Source organism: Aulonocara stuartgranti, assembly GCF_965226115.1.
Source record: "Aulonocara stuartgranti genome assembly, chromosome: 23".
Lineage (NCBI taxonomy): Eukaryota > Metazoa > Chordata > Actinopteri > Cichliformes > Cichlidae > Aulonocara > Aulonocara stuartgranti.
The window spans coordinates 27,490,246-27,507,917 of NC_138958.1; the positions used below are offsets into that span (position 1 = coordinate 27,490,246).

General features: G+C 43.6%; 1 protein-coding gene across 1 annotated transcript; it reads right to left on the bottom strand.

Annotated features, from left to right (window-relative positions):
- Window positions 1-252: 252 nt before the first annotated feature.
- LOC309701255 (uncharacterized protein) lies at window positions 253-9,117 on the bottom strand (the record flags this gene model as incomplete). The annotated part of the gene is made up of 4 exons (XM_082525349.1): window positions 253-313; window positions 7,466-7,719; window positions 7,752-8,246; window positions 9,112-9,117. 4 exons carry the CDS (start codon window positions 9,115-9,117, stop codon window positions 253-255), a joined length of 816 nt encoding a protein of 271 aa, XP_082381475.1.
- Window positions 9,118-17,672: the final 8,555 nt, after the last annotated feature.

A 17,672-nucleotide genomic window follows, 5' to 3' on the forward strand; every position in this document is an offset into this window, starting at 1 on the left:
AGCTGTGAAATGCAGTTACACTTCTTCTGTAAATACGTTCTATTTTGCTAGCCAACTAAGACATTAGGGAGATTAATAAACCTGTAATCCCTGGAAGTTTGGTGAGATAACGTGTCCTTCTTTTTTCCAAACTGCCAAAGTTAACTCTCCATTTCACACCTCTGTGGTCTTCCACCCACCGAGACCTCATCTCCACACTCGCACACTCTGTCTGCCGTGGCTTAGGCACGGTCAGCTGCAGCTGACGGGTCGTCACTTGGAGGAAGACGGTGGCTGCTCACAGATCCCGGGGTCAAAGGTCATTCCTGTTCTCCTGGCAAAAGGTGAGAGGAGCAGAGCACGGGTCAGTGGTGCTGAAATCTCATTTAAGAGACTGACCCCGGAGGGCCAGCCTGAGCCGGTCTGACGCTCAGAGGCGCCGTCACTAGGGATGATGTATAGGTTTGGCCCGACAGAGGAGCGCGACGCATACGTGCACACACCTAGTCTTACAGGCGCTGACGCACAGAGCTTCAGAGCATGTCGGTTTGGCATCTCATCTCTTATTGGATGAGATAAAAACCTGTGCTGAAACTGGGAGGTTGCAGCAGCAATTAATAACAAAGAAGAAAGAAAACAGGGATACAGATAGGAATAAAATCCTACACACAAGATAACGTGAGCATGAAGAAGGATAAACAGGAATGGGTGGGTCACAGTAAAGCAGAGCAGCAGAAAGACTCATTATCAGCAGACTGAGATGAAAAGGAAATACAATGAATTGCTGCACTGCATGCAGCTACGACTTACAGGTAAAGTGAATAATACTGATGGATATTATTACAGTGCAATAATTTGCTGGAAAAATGTGGATCCTTACACGTAAACTGAATGTGGGTCAATTTATGTGGACACGTACCAGTCACCTAAACAGCGCTACCGACACCCGTTCCCTCAGGAAAACAAAGAATTCAATTCAACCCCTAAAAGAGAAAAAACTGAGCAGGAAGAAGAAAAAGAAGCCAAAACTCCTTATCCCAGCCTCAAAATTCCTCAAATCCTCATCCCAATGCTTTGCCTTACATACTGTATTTCCACGTGTCTTTGCACTGCAAAAATGAGGGGTGGCTCAAGACTTTTGCACAGTACCGTATATATGTCCCGTTCCTTTTACCTCAGAAGTCTGACCCGTGAGCGACATCACAGTGGATCTGACCGTCTTCCAGGAGTATTAATCGCCACACAGCAGGCTTGATCAGTTATCTGTGTACGAGCTGAGTGAGCTGAAAATACACAGTATAGATTACAAATCCTGTTTATGCAAACTGCTGACATGCTGGATGGCTGGTGTGGCTTCTCCAACTTTCCAAGTAGGACTTGAAATCCTGACTGGAAACTCGGGTTTTCCAACTTCCCCGCTGATATGGAAAAGTCTGGTGTGCTCCTGCAACCTTTCTGCTCTCCTGTGCCTTTTCCTTTTTTGATTCTGGTTTTGTTGGGATTCCTTTCTTCCTGTTTGGGTCCTTTAGTCTTCCGCTCCCACACATCTTTATCCATGCCCACTTTACTGAGACTTACATATCTGCTTGACCTTCATAAATCTGCCCACACCACTTATTTCCATGACTTAATTAAAACAAACAAAAACACTAATATTAATAACAATTTAACTAAAGTTAAACATTTATAATTGTTGTTTGTCACTTCTTTTAATAATAAGATTTCCCAACACTGAGCACATACATAACTTACGCTTGGTTTATAATCAGAAGGTTTTTCTTTGTTTTTTTTCTTGTCCTTTGCAGTTTAAATGTGTTTTAGATCTGAGGACTTGACGCTCAATAGCAGCGTAGAACTTGATGTAAGGTGGCAGATTATGGAGCCAATTGAGATAAGTTGCAGTGATAAATTTCAGGTGACAGGCTAGATACGCTCATTGTGTTCCTTTTCCTTTTTTTTTTCCTTCCCCCTTTTATCTGCGAACTCTTGGTCGAGTGCCAAGTGGAATCAAAGCATCGAGCAGCCGAGGAAGCGGAGGAGAGAGTCAGTTTGTGAACAGTCTGAATTTGAGCTCCTCCAAAGTTGAGATTTAGTTTTAGAGTTGGGGTTCAATTTTTTTTTTAATTTAGGCTTCGTGCATTTTCTACTTTTTCACAACCTCCGCCTTTATCCCCCTCTCCCTCCCTCAATTCCTGTCTTTCTGTCATTCTCATGCACCACATGGCCTCCTGCATGCCATTTGTGTTACTTTCTTGAGTTATTGCGAGAAGTGCGAGTGTCGAGGCGAACAGAAGGGAACAAAGACAGTGAGATGAACCCCTCATCGATCTTCGTATTGAGAACATCTGCCCCAAACCTGAGGGGGGTTAGCAGACTAAGTGGAAGTGGTGCGAAGTTGCAAGCAAACCAAGCAAACCGGAGTTCAGGTACAAGCTGATGTCTTGCATACAACTAATAATGCAACGGTTAGTAGTTTAGGAAGTACACCCGTTCAACTTGTCATTAACACAAATATCTAAGCCAATCACACGGCAGGAACTCAGTGCATTTAGGCAGGTAGACACAGACAACATGACCTGCTGAATTCCAAACTGAGCATAAAGATAAGGAAGGAAGGTGATTTAAGTCGTGTGGCATTGTTTTTTAGTATTTTTAGAAACTGCTGATCTGCTGGGAAATTCCCACACAACCATCTCCAGGGTTTACAGAGGATGGTCAGAAAAAGAGAAAATATCCAGTGAGCAGCAACTCTCTGAGTGAAACTGTCTTGTTAGGGTTTGAGGAGAAAGGTCAGGATCCTGACAGGAAGGCCCTAAATAACATGCAGAAGAGCCTCTCTGAAAGCACAACACCTCAAACCTTGAACCGGATGGGCTACAGAAGCAGAAGACCGCACTGGGTGTCACTTCTGTCAGCTAAAAACAACAAACTGAGGCTACAATTCACACAGGCGCTTCAAAATTAGACAACAGAAGACTTTAAAAATATATACTTCTATTAACCTATATTAATCTTTACAATAAAACAAACAAGAGTCAAATATATTAAAGAAGACATACAAGTTTGGAAGTCTGTGACAAACTCGCATTTTAACCACTCAAACAAAAAAGTCTTTTTTTCTACAGCTCAGCTTGTTTCCTCCCATAAACTCCTCATTTGTATCTTATTCCAGAGGCTACAGTGAAGAATGTTCAAACACAAATATTTAAAGTCACATCTGATGTCAGTAACTTAGAATAAAAGGCGTGCAAATTCACAGATCTGTCTTATAGACATTTACACATAAAAACCACTGTGGAGGAGGCGGAGGAGGGGGGAGCGATTCAACTCTGCACCCATGGGAGTAGATATCAGACCACAATCCAGCGTAGCCACAAAAAAGATTAGTTTTTCAGCATGAAAGGTTTAATGGTTGTAAATTCTGTGGACAAGCTTCATGAACCCATCTTTGGAAGCTGCCACAGCTCTTCTGCAAAGCATAAGGAAACTACCATAAGCACAATTAGAGAAGGCATTTTGAAGGAAAGCGGGCTGTCTGGAGAAGCAAGTTAAACCACTTCATCAAAGAATAACTCCTGGAATGCATTGAAATCACAGATTGATGATATCTAGGAGTGTAACAGTATCCAGTGGAGGGGTTTTCTTTTAACTGCCAGCTGCTGAAGTTTTGCGGTGCAGCTGTTATTAAATAAATGTCCCATCCTAAGCTCCGTATCAGGATGGCGTGAAGATCAAACACAGGGGGCCCATTCAAAACCTGCCTTAATTATAATAGGAGGAGAGCCCAAGCTCAAATATTTATCAAATCGTAATCCTGACGCTGTATCCGCTTCACACGAGACGAGCACTCTGATGGACCTGACAGCTTCCCTCTCGCCCAGGCGCCGGACGGGAGCATGTGCAGTCTGAGCGCAGCCACATGTGGGGCTGATTATGAGGGGCCGAGTGTTTACGGTGGACCCAGATGTTGGGTGTTTAACATGGCACGGGCCGAGCGGCGAGTTTTGACAGCTCGTGGTTCAGCTCGACCTACACTTTGGTTGTCGGGCCGCTGAGACAAAATGTCAAACACGCAGATAAGGGCCAAGTAAATGTGATTACAGCAATTCGGCTTTGCCGCTGCCCGGCCAATCTGTCCAGCGTCGGTCAACACCTCTCCTGTGTTTGGAGGGAAACATCCAAGGCTGAAGGGCTTCCTGAAAACCACCCACTGGTTAAAGTAAAATGGATGGATGAATAAATAGACGAGTAATATGTTAAAGGAGGGATCGTGCAAGTGTGATTAGCTTGACACATATTAGTCGATGAATGAAAGAGTGTTGGGAGGCAAGGAAAGAAGCATAGGATGAAAGGTAGAGTAACTGATGAATGAAAGAGTGCACCAATCGACAGATGAGAAAAGCAAAAGGCAAGAAAGACAAAATATAAAGAAAGAGTTGGAAGTGTGTCATTAGCTTCTGGATAAATGAAGCAAGGAATGAATGCAAGATTTTGAGAAGCGCACAACTCCAGGGCTGGGAAATAAACCTAATGTGGAAGTGCTCAAATCTGCAGTTCCTCTGATGGCCACTAGAAGCTGCTTTCAAAAGTGACTCAGTCTCCATAGACACCCAAGTTAAAACTTTACAGCAGACTTAAGCATGTCTAAAACCTGTCACATTAACAATAAACTCCTTTACAACAACCACCGAACCAACCATTACCTTCCGCTGGTCCGAATCATGCTAACGGCAGTCTAAGTGGGGGACATTATTCTCCACAGCCACACTTTCCAGTTCCTCCTGAAGGTGTCTCCTCCCAGAACACCTCCAAAGGTGACATCCCAACCAGACGCCCAAACCACCTCAACTGGCTAAGGGCAGGGTAACCTCACCTGGAAGCTGGAAATCAGGGCCCTCTTTTGAAGCCAGGGCCAGTAGAGAAGCTCGAAGGTGAGCGACTGTTGGTAAGGCCTGTCTTCATTGGGCTTGGTCTACCACTCATTGAAAAAATAAAAAAGAACATGGCTCCACCAACATGTATCAGTTTGTGAATATGGGGACTGGGCATGTAGACTCTCAGCAGATTCTTCAATTTTTTTTCACATTTTTTGGTAAATTTTTATGTAACCTACTAAATTTTATAGGTGCATTTGATTTCACTGACAAGTGGATGCTAACACAGGTGACTGGAGTTAATTCTCAGCCATTTCTCATGGAGCTTTCGGGGACATTGGTGCCTTTTTTGCAGTCGTTTGACAAATAATAGATTGTGCTGTGTGGTTAATTGTACAAACGTCCTGTCTGATAGGTCTGTGCTCCGGTTTTTAACATTTTTATTTATTTATTAACTTTTTTTGTATTGCACTAATCAGCAGTCACACACAGTCTGTGGATCTACCCTGCTAACAAAGCTTAGTTCACTGGCCGCTTTCTGGCTCCAAGATGGCATTGACTAATATGCTTAACTTGAGGCTTCACAAACATTGTGATGTCAGAGAGGCCATGTCCCTCTTTAATACACAGTTTATGAATTTATTCATTTGAATAACAGAAAGAGGGACTGGATGGATGAATGATTTTGCAGATGCAAAGGAGCAAAGATGGGGAGAATGGTGGACGGATGGAAAAAGGGAACAAAGAAAGTCAAAAAAAAGTTTAATAAACTGTGGGCAGTGATGTAGGTGGGAAGGACGGAGAGAGGGGGTGACAGAAGGAAATGAACCTGCTGACAAATAAATGAGTGAATGAACAGACAAATTAATTTGGGGGCAAAAAGAGGATGATTGTAAACTAGTTTCTGGCTGTTAATCAGCTTCATATGTGAGATGCTTATACCAATCTGTATCGGTGGTGGCATAACCAAAGGCCTAGTGCTCCCAGAGCAGTCATTCAAGTTGATTGGCCAGCCGCTGACCCATTCAGAGTTTCCACCAGTCACAGTCAGGAGTTTACTAAGCAGCATTTGCTCCATCCAGTAACTTTTTGTTTTAATTGTGCATCCCAAATATTTAACATGTAAGGAAAGGTACGTGGCCACTAACAAAAAGACTAGCTTCAACGCTTTACTTAATAATTGACCACCAATAACCACCTTTATTCTTCAGCACAGTCTGAACTCTCTTAAGCAGCTTTCTTGTCATTTCTTTAAGTAGTCTTCGGGAATAGTTCTCCAGGCTTCTTGAAGGACATTCAAAGCTCTTCTTTGGATGTTTCTGTCTTTTGTTCTGTTCTCTGTCAACATGATCCCACACTGCTTCAATAATGTTGAGGTCCGGGCTCTGGGGAGGCCGATCCATGACTGATAGTGCTCCACTGTGTGTTTTTTCTAACCAGGTATGATTTTACTGCATTGACAGTGTTTGGGATCATTGTCATGATGAAAAATGAAGCTGTTGCCAATCAGATGCTTTCCAGATGGTATTATATGGTGGATTAAAGCCTGGTGGTATGGTCTGTGTTCATAATTCACCAATTTTGACAAGATCTCCAACATCACTGACTGAAATGCAGCTCAAACCATGACAGACCCTCCACCATGTTTTACAGATGGCTGTAGACACTCACTGCTGTATCTCTCTCCCGGCCTCTGTACGTGGAGGATCTGAAGCAAAGGATCTAAATGATCTGAAGCAAAGATTTTGATTGATTGATTAATCACTCCATAAAACCACAAAATGTCATCCCTTGAGTTAGATGGCTTTATTGTGGTTAGGTAATTGATGGGCTAGCATTAAAGTGTTAAAGTTAAAGTGTTAACAAGCAAATAACATTCCTCTTCTTCATTACACCAGAAATGAAGAAGTTTTAAAAAGGTTTGCCTCACCAATGCAGCCAACACATTTCAACAGAATCGACTTTTTCTTTCTTTCTTCAAACCAACTGCTTCTTTGTAGCAGTTAGTTTGCAGATAAGTCTCCCTCTTCATGCAAACTACTTGGTTGCTATTGTGATTAAAGCAATTGCGAGGAGATTTTCAGCACTGTCTATCTCTTTGTGACAAATATCAACTAGTGACAGCAAGCAGCTTCCCACAACCACCATCCAAGGGACACACATTATTCCCTGGCAACCACTGGTTACCAGGGGTCTTTGACCGGTCTCTAGTACTTCTATCCATTTGATGAAGAAAAACATATTTTATGCTTTAGTAAATTAAGTTTAACAGCACATATCTGTTTTTTGTTTTGTTTGTTTGGGGGGGGGGGTGTTTTGGGAGGGGGGGGGGTATTAGAATCCAGATGGTTTTCCTGGAAGCCTCGTTTTTTGGGTGAGCTGCATGTATGTCTACACTGCTATTGGAAATGTTTAAAAATCAGCACACAGAACCTTCAGTTGATTAAAAGGTATTCGGTCTCTGGTCCAGCCTCCGTGTCAGCATCCTCATCACCTGCTTCGCCTGGCCCAGCTTCCGTGTCAGCATCCTCATCAGCTGCTTCGCCTGGCCCAGCTTCAGCATCCTCATCAGCTGCTTCGTCTGGTCCAGCCACTGCTTCGTCTGGTCCAGCCTCCGTGTCTCCATCCTCGTCTGGTCCAGCCTCCGTGTCTCCATCCACGCCAGCTGCAGCCTCGCCTGGTCCGGCTTCGCCTTCAGCTTCGCCTTCAGCTTCGCCGGGTCCAGCCTCCGCATCCGCTTCAGCGTCGTCTGGTCCAGCTCCCGCGTCCTCATCCTCGTCTGGTCCAGCTCCCGCGTCCTCATCCTCGTCTGGTCCAGCTCCCGCATCACCAGCTTCGTTTGGCCCCGCCTCTGCATCAGCCTCACCTGGTTCGGCCCCGCCTCTGCATCAGCCTCACCTGGTTCAGCCTCCGCATTCGCTTCAGCGTCGCCTGGCCCAGCTTCGGCTTCAGCCTCTGCCTCATCTGATCCAACCTCCGCTTCGCCTGGGGCTGCAGGGGCCACGCAGCCTTCGGGTCCCCTCCTACCACCTCCACATTGTCGGTCATCTGCCAGGCCGCTTGTTGGGCATCATCACCACCGTGGCCGCCCTCCGGACTTCTGTTGCCGCCACTGCCTTCCGCGTGGCCGGCCTCCAGGCTTGCATTCCCGCCGCCGTTGCCATCCGCACGGTCGGCCCCCAGAACTGCTTCCTCGCCGCCGTTGTCATCCGCACGGTCGGCCCCCAAAACTGCTTCCTCGCCGCCGTTGCCGTCCGCACGGTCAGCCCCCAGAACTGCTTCCTCGCCACCGTTGCCGTCCGCACGGTCGGCCTCCAGAACTGTTCGCACGTCGCCACCGTTGCCGTGTGCATGGTCGGCCCCCTGGACTTTTTTGTAGACTCTTGGTGAGCTCTGGTTTCGTTTTGTTTTTGATATGCTTTCCTGCGTTTTTTGGACTCTGGTGCTCCTTGTTTTTTTTTGCTTGGGCCTGTCCCTCCATCCTGGACCCCCTCCGCCCGCCCTGGCCTGGTGCTTTGTTGTGCTTTTTTTTGTTTGGGGCTGTCGGGAGCCAGCCCTTAGAGGGGGGCTACTGTCACGGTTCTGGGTCCGTTGGACCCAGTATTTTGAGTTTATTATGTTTTGGTTTATTTCTGCTTCATGGATTGTTTTCTTCTCGTAGTGATGATGATGATGATTATTTCTTGTTTCTGTTTATCCGTGCTTAAGGATTTGTTCTCAGTTATATCTCACGTTTAGTTTAGTTCAGATTCCATGTGTCATTCTGTCTGTCTCTCAGTGTTAAGTCTGCATGCTTGTTTTGTAATTCATGTTTCCTGTTTTATTGTGAAAGTCTTTGTCTTATGTTAGTGTGTGCAGCTTAGCTCCCCCGTCTCGTTAGCCCTGATCTCTCCCAGCTGTGTCTCCCTCCTGTTGCCGATTCCCCCGTTACTACCCTGTGTATATAAGCCCTGTGTTTTCCCATGCTCAGTGTCGCGTTGTACCCTCAGAATTATGCCTGTGTGTCCTTGGTCTCAGTGTTCCATCCTCACTCCATGTTTGTTTTTCTGCCAGCAATAAAGCTGAGGTTTTTTGAGTTTCAATTCTGTGTTTGAGTCCTGCATTTGGATCCTCATCTCTGCTTGCCCGCACACAGAGCCCTGACAGTATTTGGAAATTGGTGTATTGTTTGGTCTGCTTAAACTCTGATATAATGAGAAGACGTTAGCTGATATTATGCTCCAGAGTGAATGCGATTCCAGTGAATCAAGCCATCAACCTCCATTTACCGCTGTGACTCGATGACTCAGGTAAGTTAAAAACAAAAGGCAGATAACTCTGAGTGTCTGTGGGTTCACGGGGCGTCACACATTTCAGAATATGTTGCTGTCAGTTTAATATTCCTGGCCTGCGGGGAGGTGAAGATCAGGTGACTGGGGTATAAATAGGCCATCGGTTCATCTCGGCCGACTCGCTGACAGGATCAGAGTGACTGAGGACTGACTCTAATGTCACTCGAAATCAGGACAGTTGTCGCTGAGGGACCCTTCGAGTCGGCGGTGAGCTTTCGGCGTGTCCCCTGGATGCAGACGCGGAGAATGAGGTTTACATCTGTTTTCTCTGAAGTGATGGGGAGGTCACCGGGATCGGGCCCGAGGGAAGGTCAAAGGGCCAGCAAGGAGGTCTGGAGGTACGGGAGCAGGCAGCCGTTTCACCGCTGCTGCTTGAGGCGGTGCATACCTGAACAGATGTAACTGCCAGACTCAAATATACATGAATGTTTCTGCAGGGTAAATAAACACAGAGTACGCTTCAGTTTACAGGAAATCACAATCCCTGAAGTGCACGCCTCAGATCTGGTCTGCCAGTTTAGCATCTAGGTAAACAACTACCCTTCTTTTAATTCATTTTTAACCACTTTTTAACAAGGTACATGTGAGCAAATCCACATCCACAGCGTTGGCCTGGGGAAATATTTGCAGGAGGTGGGAGAAATACACCGTTACAGCTGGAGGATACGTATGTTTACCATGTTTGCGAGCTTCAAACAAAGTACTGCTGAGGGGGAGATTGGGGAATTCAAACTGCTGATAAAAAGATATAATACTCTAATGTTTAACACCTTTTAAATGTCTTGATTAACATACAAAGAAACCTGTGTGCTCAACCCCCCCATCCCTCAGTTTATTGCTGTCTCTAAAGCAGCGTTTAGATAACTGAGGGACAGTAAAACTCTCCAATGAATGCTGTTGAAATTTACTTAACAAGTCCTTGATGCAGGCATCTTTGCAGGTTTTACAGACTATCCCTTTGAAGGTTTTACTCACCATAACATCCTGAGAAATCACAAGCATATATAATAACAGTGCAGTCAAATAACACTAACTTTTTTATTTTTGAGAAAGCTCATTATTGTAGTCTCTAACCTTCTTAGCTGGAGTAATTTTGTTGAAAAACAATAAGAAGATACCCACACTTTGCTTTCTCATAAGTAGTTTTCCCTTAGAATGAAATGATCTTTCGAATTAAACAAATTGGTTACAAGACAACAGAGAACAGGTGTGTTTTTTTGCACTTTTTCTGCAGTAATTGTTATCCATGTGCATGTGCCTCTAGATGATTGTGCTGTCTTTATTAAAATATGATATAATCACTTGCAAATCCCTGCTCCCAAAGCAATAACATACCATGAACATCTTGATTCCTCCGTAAAAAAAACCCCCAAACATCTCAGATACACCTACAGTGTGTACTCATAAAAACTCAAGAAAACAAGCGGAATAATAACTTATTCATAGAGATTACAAAACGTGGTTATGCTGCATTTTTAACAGCAGCTAAAACCGAGGTCCTTTGCAAGTCTGATATATCCTCGTGCGTTTCAGCGATCTGTCAAGGTAATGTTAGAGCCGCAGTGACAGCATCAGCTGCTCAGCGCTGCTTTTTTCATTTTTGGAGGCGCTGCGAACAGGAGAAATGGTTGGAAAAGCAGGTGTCTCTGCCAGATTATTGAGGCAATAATCAACAACAAAGGTGGTAATTTATAACAGTGAATCCTTTAGATTTTACATTCAGCTGGAAATTTATTACCCTTTAATTCTTGGCTTACCGTTTCCTGCGAATTTTAACTGTTTATATTTTATGTTGACATAATGGCTCAGTCACAGTAGAGTAAAAGCAGGACAGCAGCCTCATTGCGACTATAAAAAATTGGTGTTTGCCCAGCTTTTCACTGAACTGAATTGCTACTAGTTGCAGCAACCACCTGGTCACCCAAAGGCTGAGCATGCAACACCCCCAACATCTGGGCGACCACTTTAGATTGTGCCGGTCGCCTGGTTGATGGCAACCTGACTGTCAACAAACTGCATTCAGTTGAGAATAACTCTTGTGCAATGCATCTCTTTACAGCAGAGATTTATGATGATTTACCAGAGTTTATTGTTGTCTTATCACCAATAAATTCCCAAAGATTTGATGCTCAAGATTTAAATTTTACTTTGAAAAGACATTAAATTAATTCTATGATGTTATGGATCCCTCTACAGTGCCTCTGGGGTGGTCCACTGCAGGGTATTTAGAGGGGTTAGGATGATGCATGACTCATAATGAGTGATAATTGGTTAGGTTCTGACAGGAGGAGTGAATCAGAGGCACAGCGGTGCCAGAGCCATTGACTAAGTAACTTAGTTTTTTTCCCTCGTCTTATCCTAATTTCAATTAAATGAATAATTCTTAATGTTGTTTTATTATTATTATGTTATTTGTTGTTTCTTTATCCTTCATTGTTTTATACACAACACTAATCTTCCATATTTCTATATACAAAGTTGCTCCTACAAAATAAAATCATTTAGAGTTTTAAAACTGTCTGGTTTCTATTGTGGTGGAACTGTAGTGCCTGGGCTCCTCACATTAATTCATTTCAGTTTAGTTTTATTTATATAGTTCAAATCACAACAACAGTCACCTCAAGGCAATATACATTGTAAAGACCGTACGATAATACAGAGAAAACCTCAACAATTAGACAAACCCCTGTGAGCAAGCACTTGGTGACTGTGAGAAAGAAAACCCTCCTTTTAACAGGAAGAAAACTCTGACATTAATAACATAAATTCTAGACCTCATTAATTTCCAAACCCTGGTTACCCTCAACATACATGTCAACAATTATCTGATTTAATCATGTCATATTCTGAGTATCTGGTTTTTTATCTTGTGCATCATTTTTAATGAATTATTCACTTCCAGTAACCTTTTTATTAAATTAATTAAAGATTAACTATCCAGGGCACTTTTTAGCCTGCATAGAAATGACTTAGGACAATATGTTTCACCGGATCAGCAAACAGCATTTTAGCGGCACATGTACTGTAAATAACACAAACCACTTTACTGTTTTGATGCATAAAGACAGAGTTCAGAAGACGTTAGATTTCCTTTCCTATTTCTCTACATCTTGGCTTATAAAATTCTTAGCGCTTTATCCATTATGCCATTCTCCCGGAATCCCTTGGAAATTCACCGCACCCTTTATAATTACTGCACCAACTGCCGACTGACAAGGCTCATTTGCCTTCGCTGGAAGAGGTTGTCTCTTTCCTTAGGTACCTCTGTTGTGCTGCTGCCCTCCCCTTGTCACTACAAATTCCCATCTTTACCTACGCAGCCGGTGGCATCTTCAAATATGGATACTCGGCCTGTTAAAGTGAGCGCTGTCAAGATAAACAGGGGTAGGGATGCTCAAAGGGGATTAGATTTCCAGGCAGATTTTCTTCTGTTTAAATTGATACCGCACAAGCAAGGCTCGCTTTGAGAAAGATGGGCCTGTTTCAAATAGTGAGGAATATATCAGAGGAGACACTGAGGAGGAATCTATTTTCACCATCATATTTGCTGTAAGACATCTGTCCACATGTTCAAGGAGCTTGTAGAAATTAATATTTACCGTGTGGAATATGATGCCAGCACATATGCCCCCCTTTCATATTTAATGTATTAAAGGTACAATCTGTGATCCAGATGCAAACAAAAAAGGCTGTCTTGAGCAATAAGAGTGAGAGTCAGCAACACGAGAAAGACAGAATTTTTTTTTTTTTTTTTATGTATTCGCTATAAAACCAGCCCTAACTTTATTTATTGGGTTTAAAAGGACGTGGCCTTAAATGCCAGCCAATATCAACAATCTGCTTGGATTAGTGCTGTGACAGAAGAGGTAAAGGGCACCAAGTGAAGTGCAACCTACAGCATCATGTGTCCAATATTAGCACATCAAGGTTCAAGTGCTGTGCAATCTGCTCATGCTGTCGACATGTCGCGGTACATTACGGTCACCTGGGAGGAACACTCAGCTGATAGCTCATACATTAGGCATGAGCTATATCATGTTTAATGTATGATGCTGGCTGCAAACATGACATTTCATGGGTGTCAGTTATAAAAGGAGGATTTTGGTTTTGTTCTGGGTTGATGTGTTGATTTTTAAACATGGCCAAACAACATTGTCACTGTTGCGAGGAGCCTGGCCACAAAGGAGTTGTAGCAAGGGTCAAGTTGCAAAAGTAACCTGATGACAGGTTTATCAAAAAACAGTTGAATTTAGCATGATGTGGTCATTTCCAGCTTCTTGTATTTGTGTCTGGTATTAGCCCTCTATGCAGCCCCTCAGCACCCGAGTGTTTAAATCTTTTTATGGTCTCAGTCATATTGGCCTGGAGGCCAGTCAGCAACCCCTATCAGTGCAGGAAGAAAACACCCACTTCATACTGGGCCCTTTTGTCCAGTATAAAGTTGCATGACCAAACACGTGGGGGTGGGCGGTGGGGTAGGGTCCAGACCCACAGCTCTTTCTGTGACTGAGATGACCACATGAGATCTCATGTCAGCCAGGTCCATTAAGAGCGGTCTTAAGCGTGAGCTTTGTTGCTCATGGAGATTATTTGTACCTATCTAACTGTTTATTATGAGCATTCACTGGAAAAGAGGAATAGGTCTGATGTGAGATCTGCGAAAAATGACCAGAAAAGAAACTCATATAAAAAAAATATTCTTTATGCATTTTTTATTTCCATGTGGTCCTCCAAACCTGAGGTTTTTAGGCCCACTGGATGATCTTTTTATCCAGTTGGATAATTACTCTGCTCATTGTCCATTTATTGCCCCTTCTGTCTTTACCATGTTCCTCATTTTTTCATGACAGATGGCTGAGACAGACAGGTAGCTGGTATGAGGACAACAACAGAATATGTAATTTCTACCCCTCCCTGTCGTCTGTGTTCCCCCTGCAATCACAACAAAAAGAGGATGTCTTCCCATCCAGTGTCTCCTCTGTTAACGTCGGCTCCGTCTGTCTCTGCAAAGTGAGCACATGGTTCATGCATAAATCAGCAGCACGGTGATCCCAGGTTGTCCCCTGATGCACCGCCTCCGGTGATCTGGCTACCGGAGCCGTGCCATTACGCTGGCGCATTGAGCCAGCCGCCACTAAACAAATATGAAACCATGCCACTTTGTGTCACAATTTTTTACATCCAACAGAGGTCACGTGAAACGCGAGGGAACCTTTTTCGCCCATCTGTGAGCTAAAAACGTTAAAAAGGTGGGCGAGCCTCGCGGGAGGAACGCAGAAGCAGGAAGAGCGAGGATGTGAGCCATTACGGCTGTGCATGTGACACCGCTATCTAAGATGCATGACCCCCGTAGCCATTTCAAATATTTACACTCTTACCTGTGTATCCCAAACCACAAAACGGGGCTTCAATTTATAAAATATGGTGACAAAATGGGCCTGGTTGTCATTGCAATAATTCGATACTGTTACTGGCAGCCCCTCAACAATCCACACAACAGGTCAGTGCACTCAAATCGTATTTTGCTTAGAAATGAATTAAAGTGGAGCAGATGTACCAGTACTCTATACTGGTACATCTGAAACTGGGTTGAGTTTGCCATAAGGTAATTAAACTCACAATAAAATGCCTTGTTTTTACTTTACCATATATCTGCTTGACAGGATCCATGTAAGTACAGAATATAACTTCAGATCATAAATAGTTTGTCAGCATCAGCATCATCATGTATTCCCTTTTCATATCTCACTAACTGTTTAGTGTTATTTCAGCTGCTGTTCGATCTACTGGTTTCAGTAAGGTTGCATCTAAAGACTGATACATCTCTTTTGGGGCCACAAGGTGTTTTCCCAGTTGTTCCACTTGGTGGGAGGCAACCTGTCTCCAAATGACTGGAGACTTTGAACAGCCTGGTGAAGGTTTATAACAGTTTACTAACAACTGCAATCAATCAGCAGGATCAGTGATTGAATGGAAATTGTTTGTGTTACATTGGGCGATCAGCCGCAGACTTTCCGGGGATAAGTTGATTGCACATGTCACCTGGTCGGCGGCAACCTGATTGCCAACACATCAATCCGAGCCTCAAATGAGTTGTGTCTTTTTGCAATAAGGGATTTAACTCAACTTGTTGTCAACTATTGTATTCTGGTAATATTCCTATTCATAAATGTCATTTTGGAATTAAATCACCATCCTGCATCAGCTATGTCACTATCTCTGGATTTCTCTTTTAAATCTACGAGGTTCTGGCTGTCACAGCAGTCTGTGTCGCTGTATTGATGCACCAAAACTATTTCGAAGACAACAACTGACTGTCAGTGGCTGTAGACTCAGTCCCTGCCTTAGAAGGGACCATTTCAAAGTCAACAAAATCCCTCACACTCAGTTTCAACAATTTTGGCCATGTGCCAGTTGCTGCTTTGCTTTTGTGAGTGTAGCTCAAAACATTAATACCATCATTATTACTCACACCTGTACCAGTGAACACAGAGAAGCTCAGCCATTAGTTGTTATTGAAGAACATATTTTTTGGTTAGATGCATTTTTCCCTACCAGGAGGCTGATCAGGACCCTCTTGGGTCCCCAAGTTTAACAGACTCCAAGTCCACCATCTCAGACTGCAGCTGGTGATTAATTTCTGCTATCCCTGTTCTACTCTCTGTCCTGCAGGTGGAGAACTTGGAGGTAGCATCAAAGCTGCACAGCAGACCAAGGACTTCTATCTCAAATAGTCGAAGATGGTGGAGTTTGAGTCTGTAAACAGGATGAACTCAAACTCAGTGAGAGCCCTCTTGGGATGTTGGGGGCTGGATTAGGATCGTCTGGGCTTCAAGATGGATTCTGTGAGATTGTCAGAAAACTCTTAATTTCCCACCGAATTTCATGGTGGTGGCAATAAAGAGTCACAAAACTAATCAAAGAGTGAATGGAGCGTGACTCCTCTTAACCATCCAGAAAGATGGATTTTAGTTTGTTTTGGTCTTTATTGACTGCTGTTGTTGGCAGGTTTGTGAGTGAGGAGTAGCTGACAATGCCTTTACTCCTGTGTATTCACCCGCAGGGAAATCCAGGAAATTGATGAATGCAGGGTGGGCTCCAAGTGATTATCCAGACCTGGACCTGTTCTCTAATAAGCATTCAGCATCACACCTTGGCTGGCCTGAACCTCCTTTTGCTGTGTTTCAACCACATCAGCTGTTAATTGGTTTATTTTCTCAAGCAGATGAAACTTGTTTCAGAGTAAAAGGAGAGCCGGTGAATGAGCTGGGGAGGAAGGAGGGTGTGGGGTACTGGAGGTTGGAGAAGTCACTTTTGATGATATTACGTTTTAATTATTTCTGTAAATACAGGAGGCTGGGGCTCCTGGGCGACCCTGTCAGTCGATTTTTCATTACACGTGTGGTTGTAAGGTGTCTGGGTCCAGCCAGCCGTCTAGCTGACGTTCCACCGGCGGCCATGAGGGAATAACACCCCCCTCCAGCACACACACACCCCTCTCTTCTTTCATCTTGTTAATGGACATTCCTCCACAAACGTCGGCGAGTCTACCTGACTGCAATCCTTTAAAGTTTAATTCACTCTACATTTAGCTCTGGTCATAAATACCATATTAGGTAGCAGCAGCATGTTTTATGTGCTCCCTATGGTCGTGCTTTTGTTTTAATGAAGCCATTTGCAACTTATGAGCAAAAAATAGGGAGAGAAAGTCGCATATTAGATGGGATAGATCAGTCAAACCTATTCCCACTCTGTGTTTTATACATGGGCTAGAATAAAATGAGGCCAATGCCCATCCACCAGTGAGGAAGGAGGACTCTATTTTGACATCCTTTTCAGTCCTTGATGATTTAAAGGGCTCTTTTATCAGAGAGTGACTGGTGGTTTACTGCAAATCATTGACTCAATCACATTATTCATCTGCTACCATAAATTATTAGAAATTTGTCTGGCTGATGCTGCTGTACTTATGTAATATGCCAATTGTTGGATATGGGAACTTCCTCCGTAACTGTACACACTAAATATTTGGTTTGATTGAGCCTATTGAGACTTAAACCACAACTCTGGCTGTATTTTGCTCTTCCTAATATAAAAACATGCTTACTGAGAAGAAAGAAAGCCTAATTTCAAGGACTTCTATCACAAATTGTAGGTTTCCTATAACAGCTTTGAACAATTTAGTCATTTAGGTTGGGATAGTTGGCACAGTTGTCCTTTCTCACATGTAGAACACAACAGGAAATAGTCTGTTTGAGATATAGTCAACTACAGGGAACACTCTGTGGGGCAAGATAGTTTCCTGGATAAAAATCAAAAATCATTCATACCAACTGTGAAGCACGGTGGTGGAGGTGTGATGATTTGGGCTTTGCTTTGCAGCCACATGGCCTGGATATCTTGCAGTAATTGGCTCAACCATGAACTCCTCTGTATACCAAAGTATTCTAGAATCAAATATGAGGCCGTCTGTCCAACAGCTAAAGCT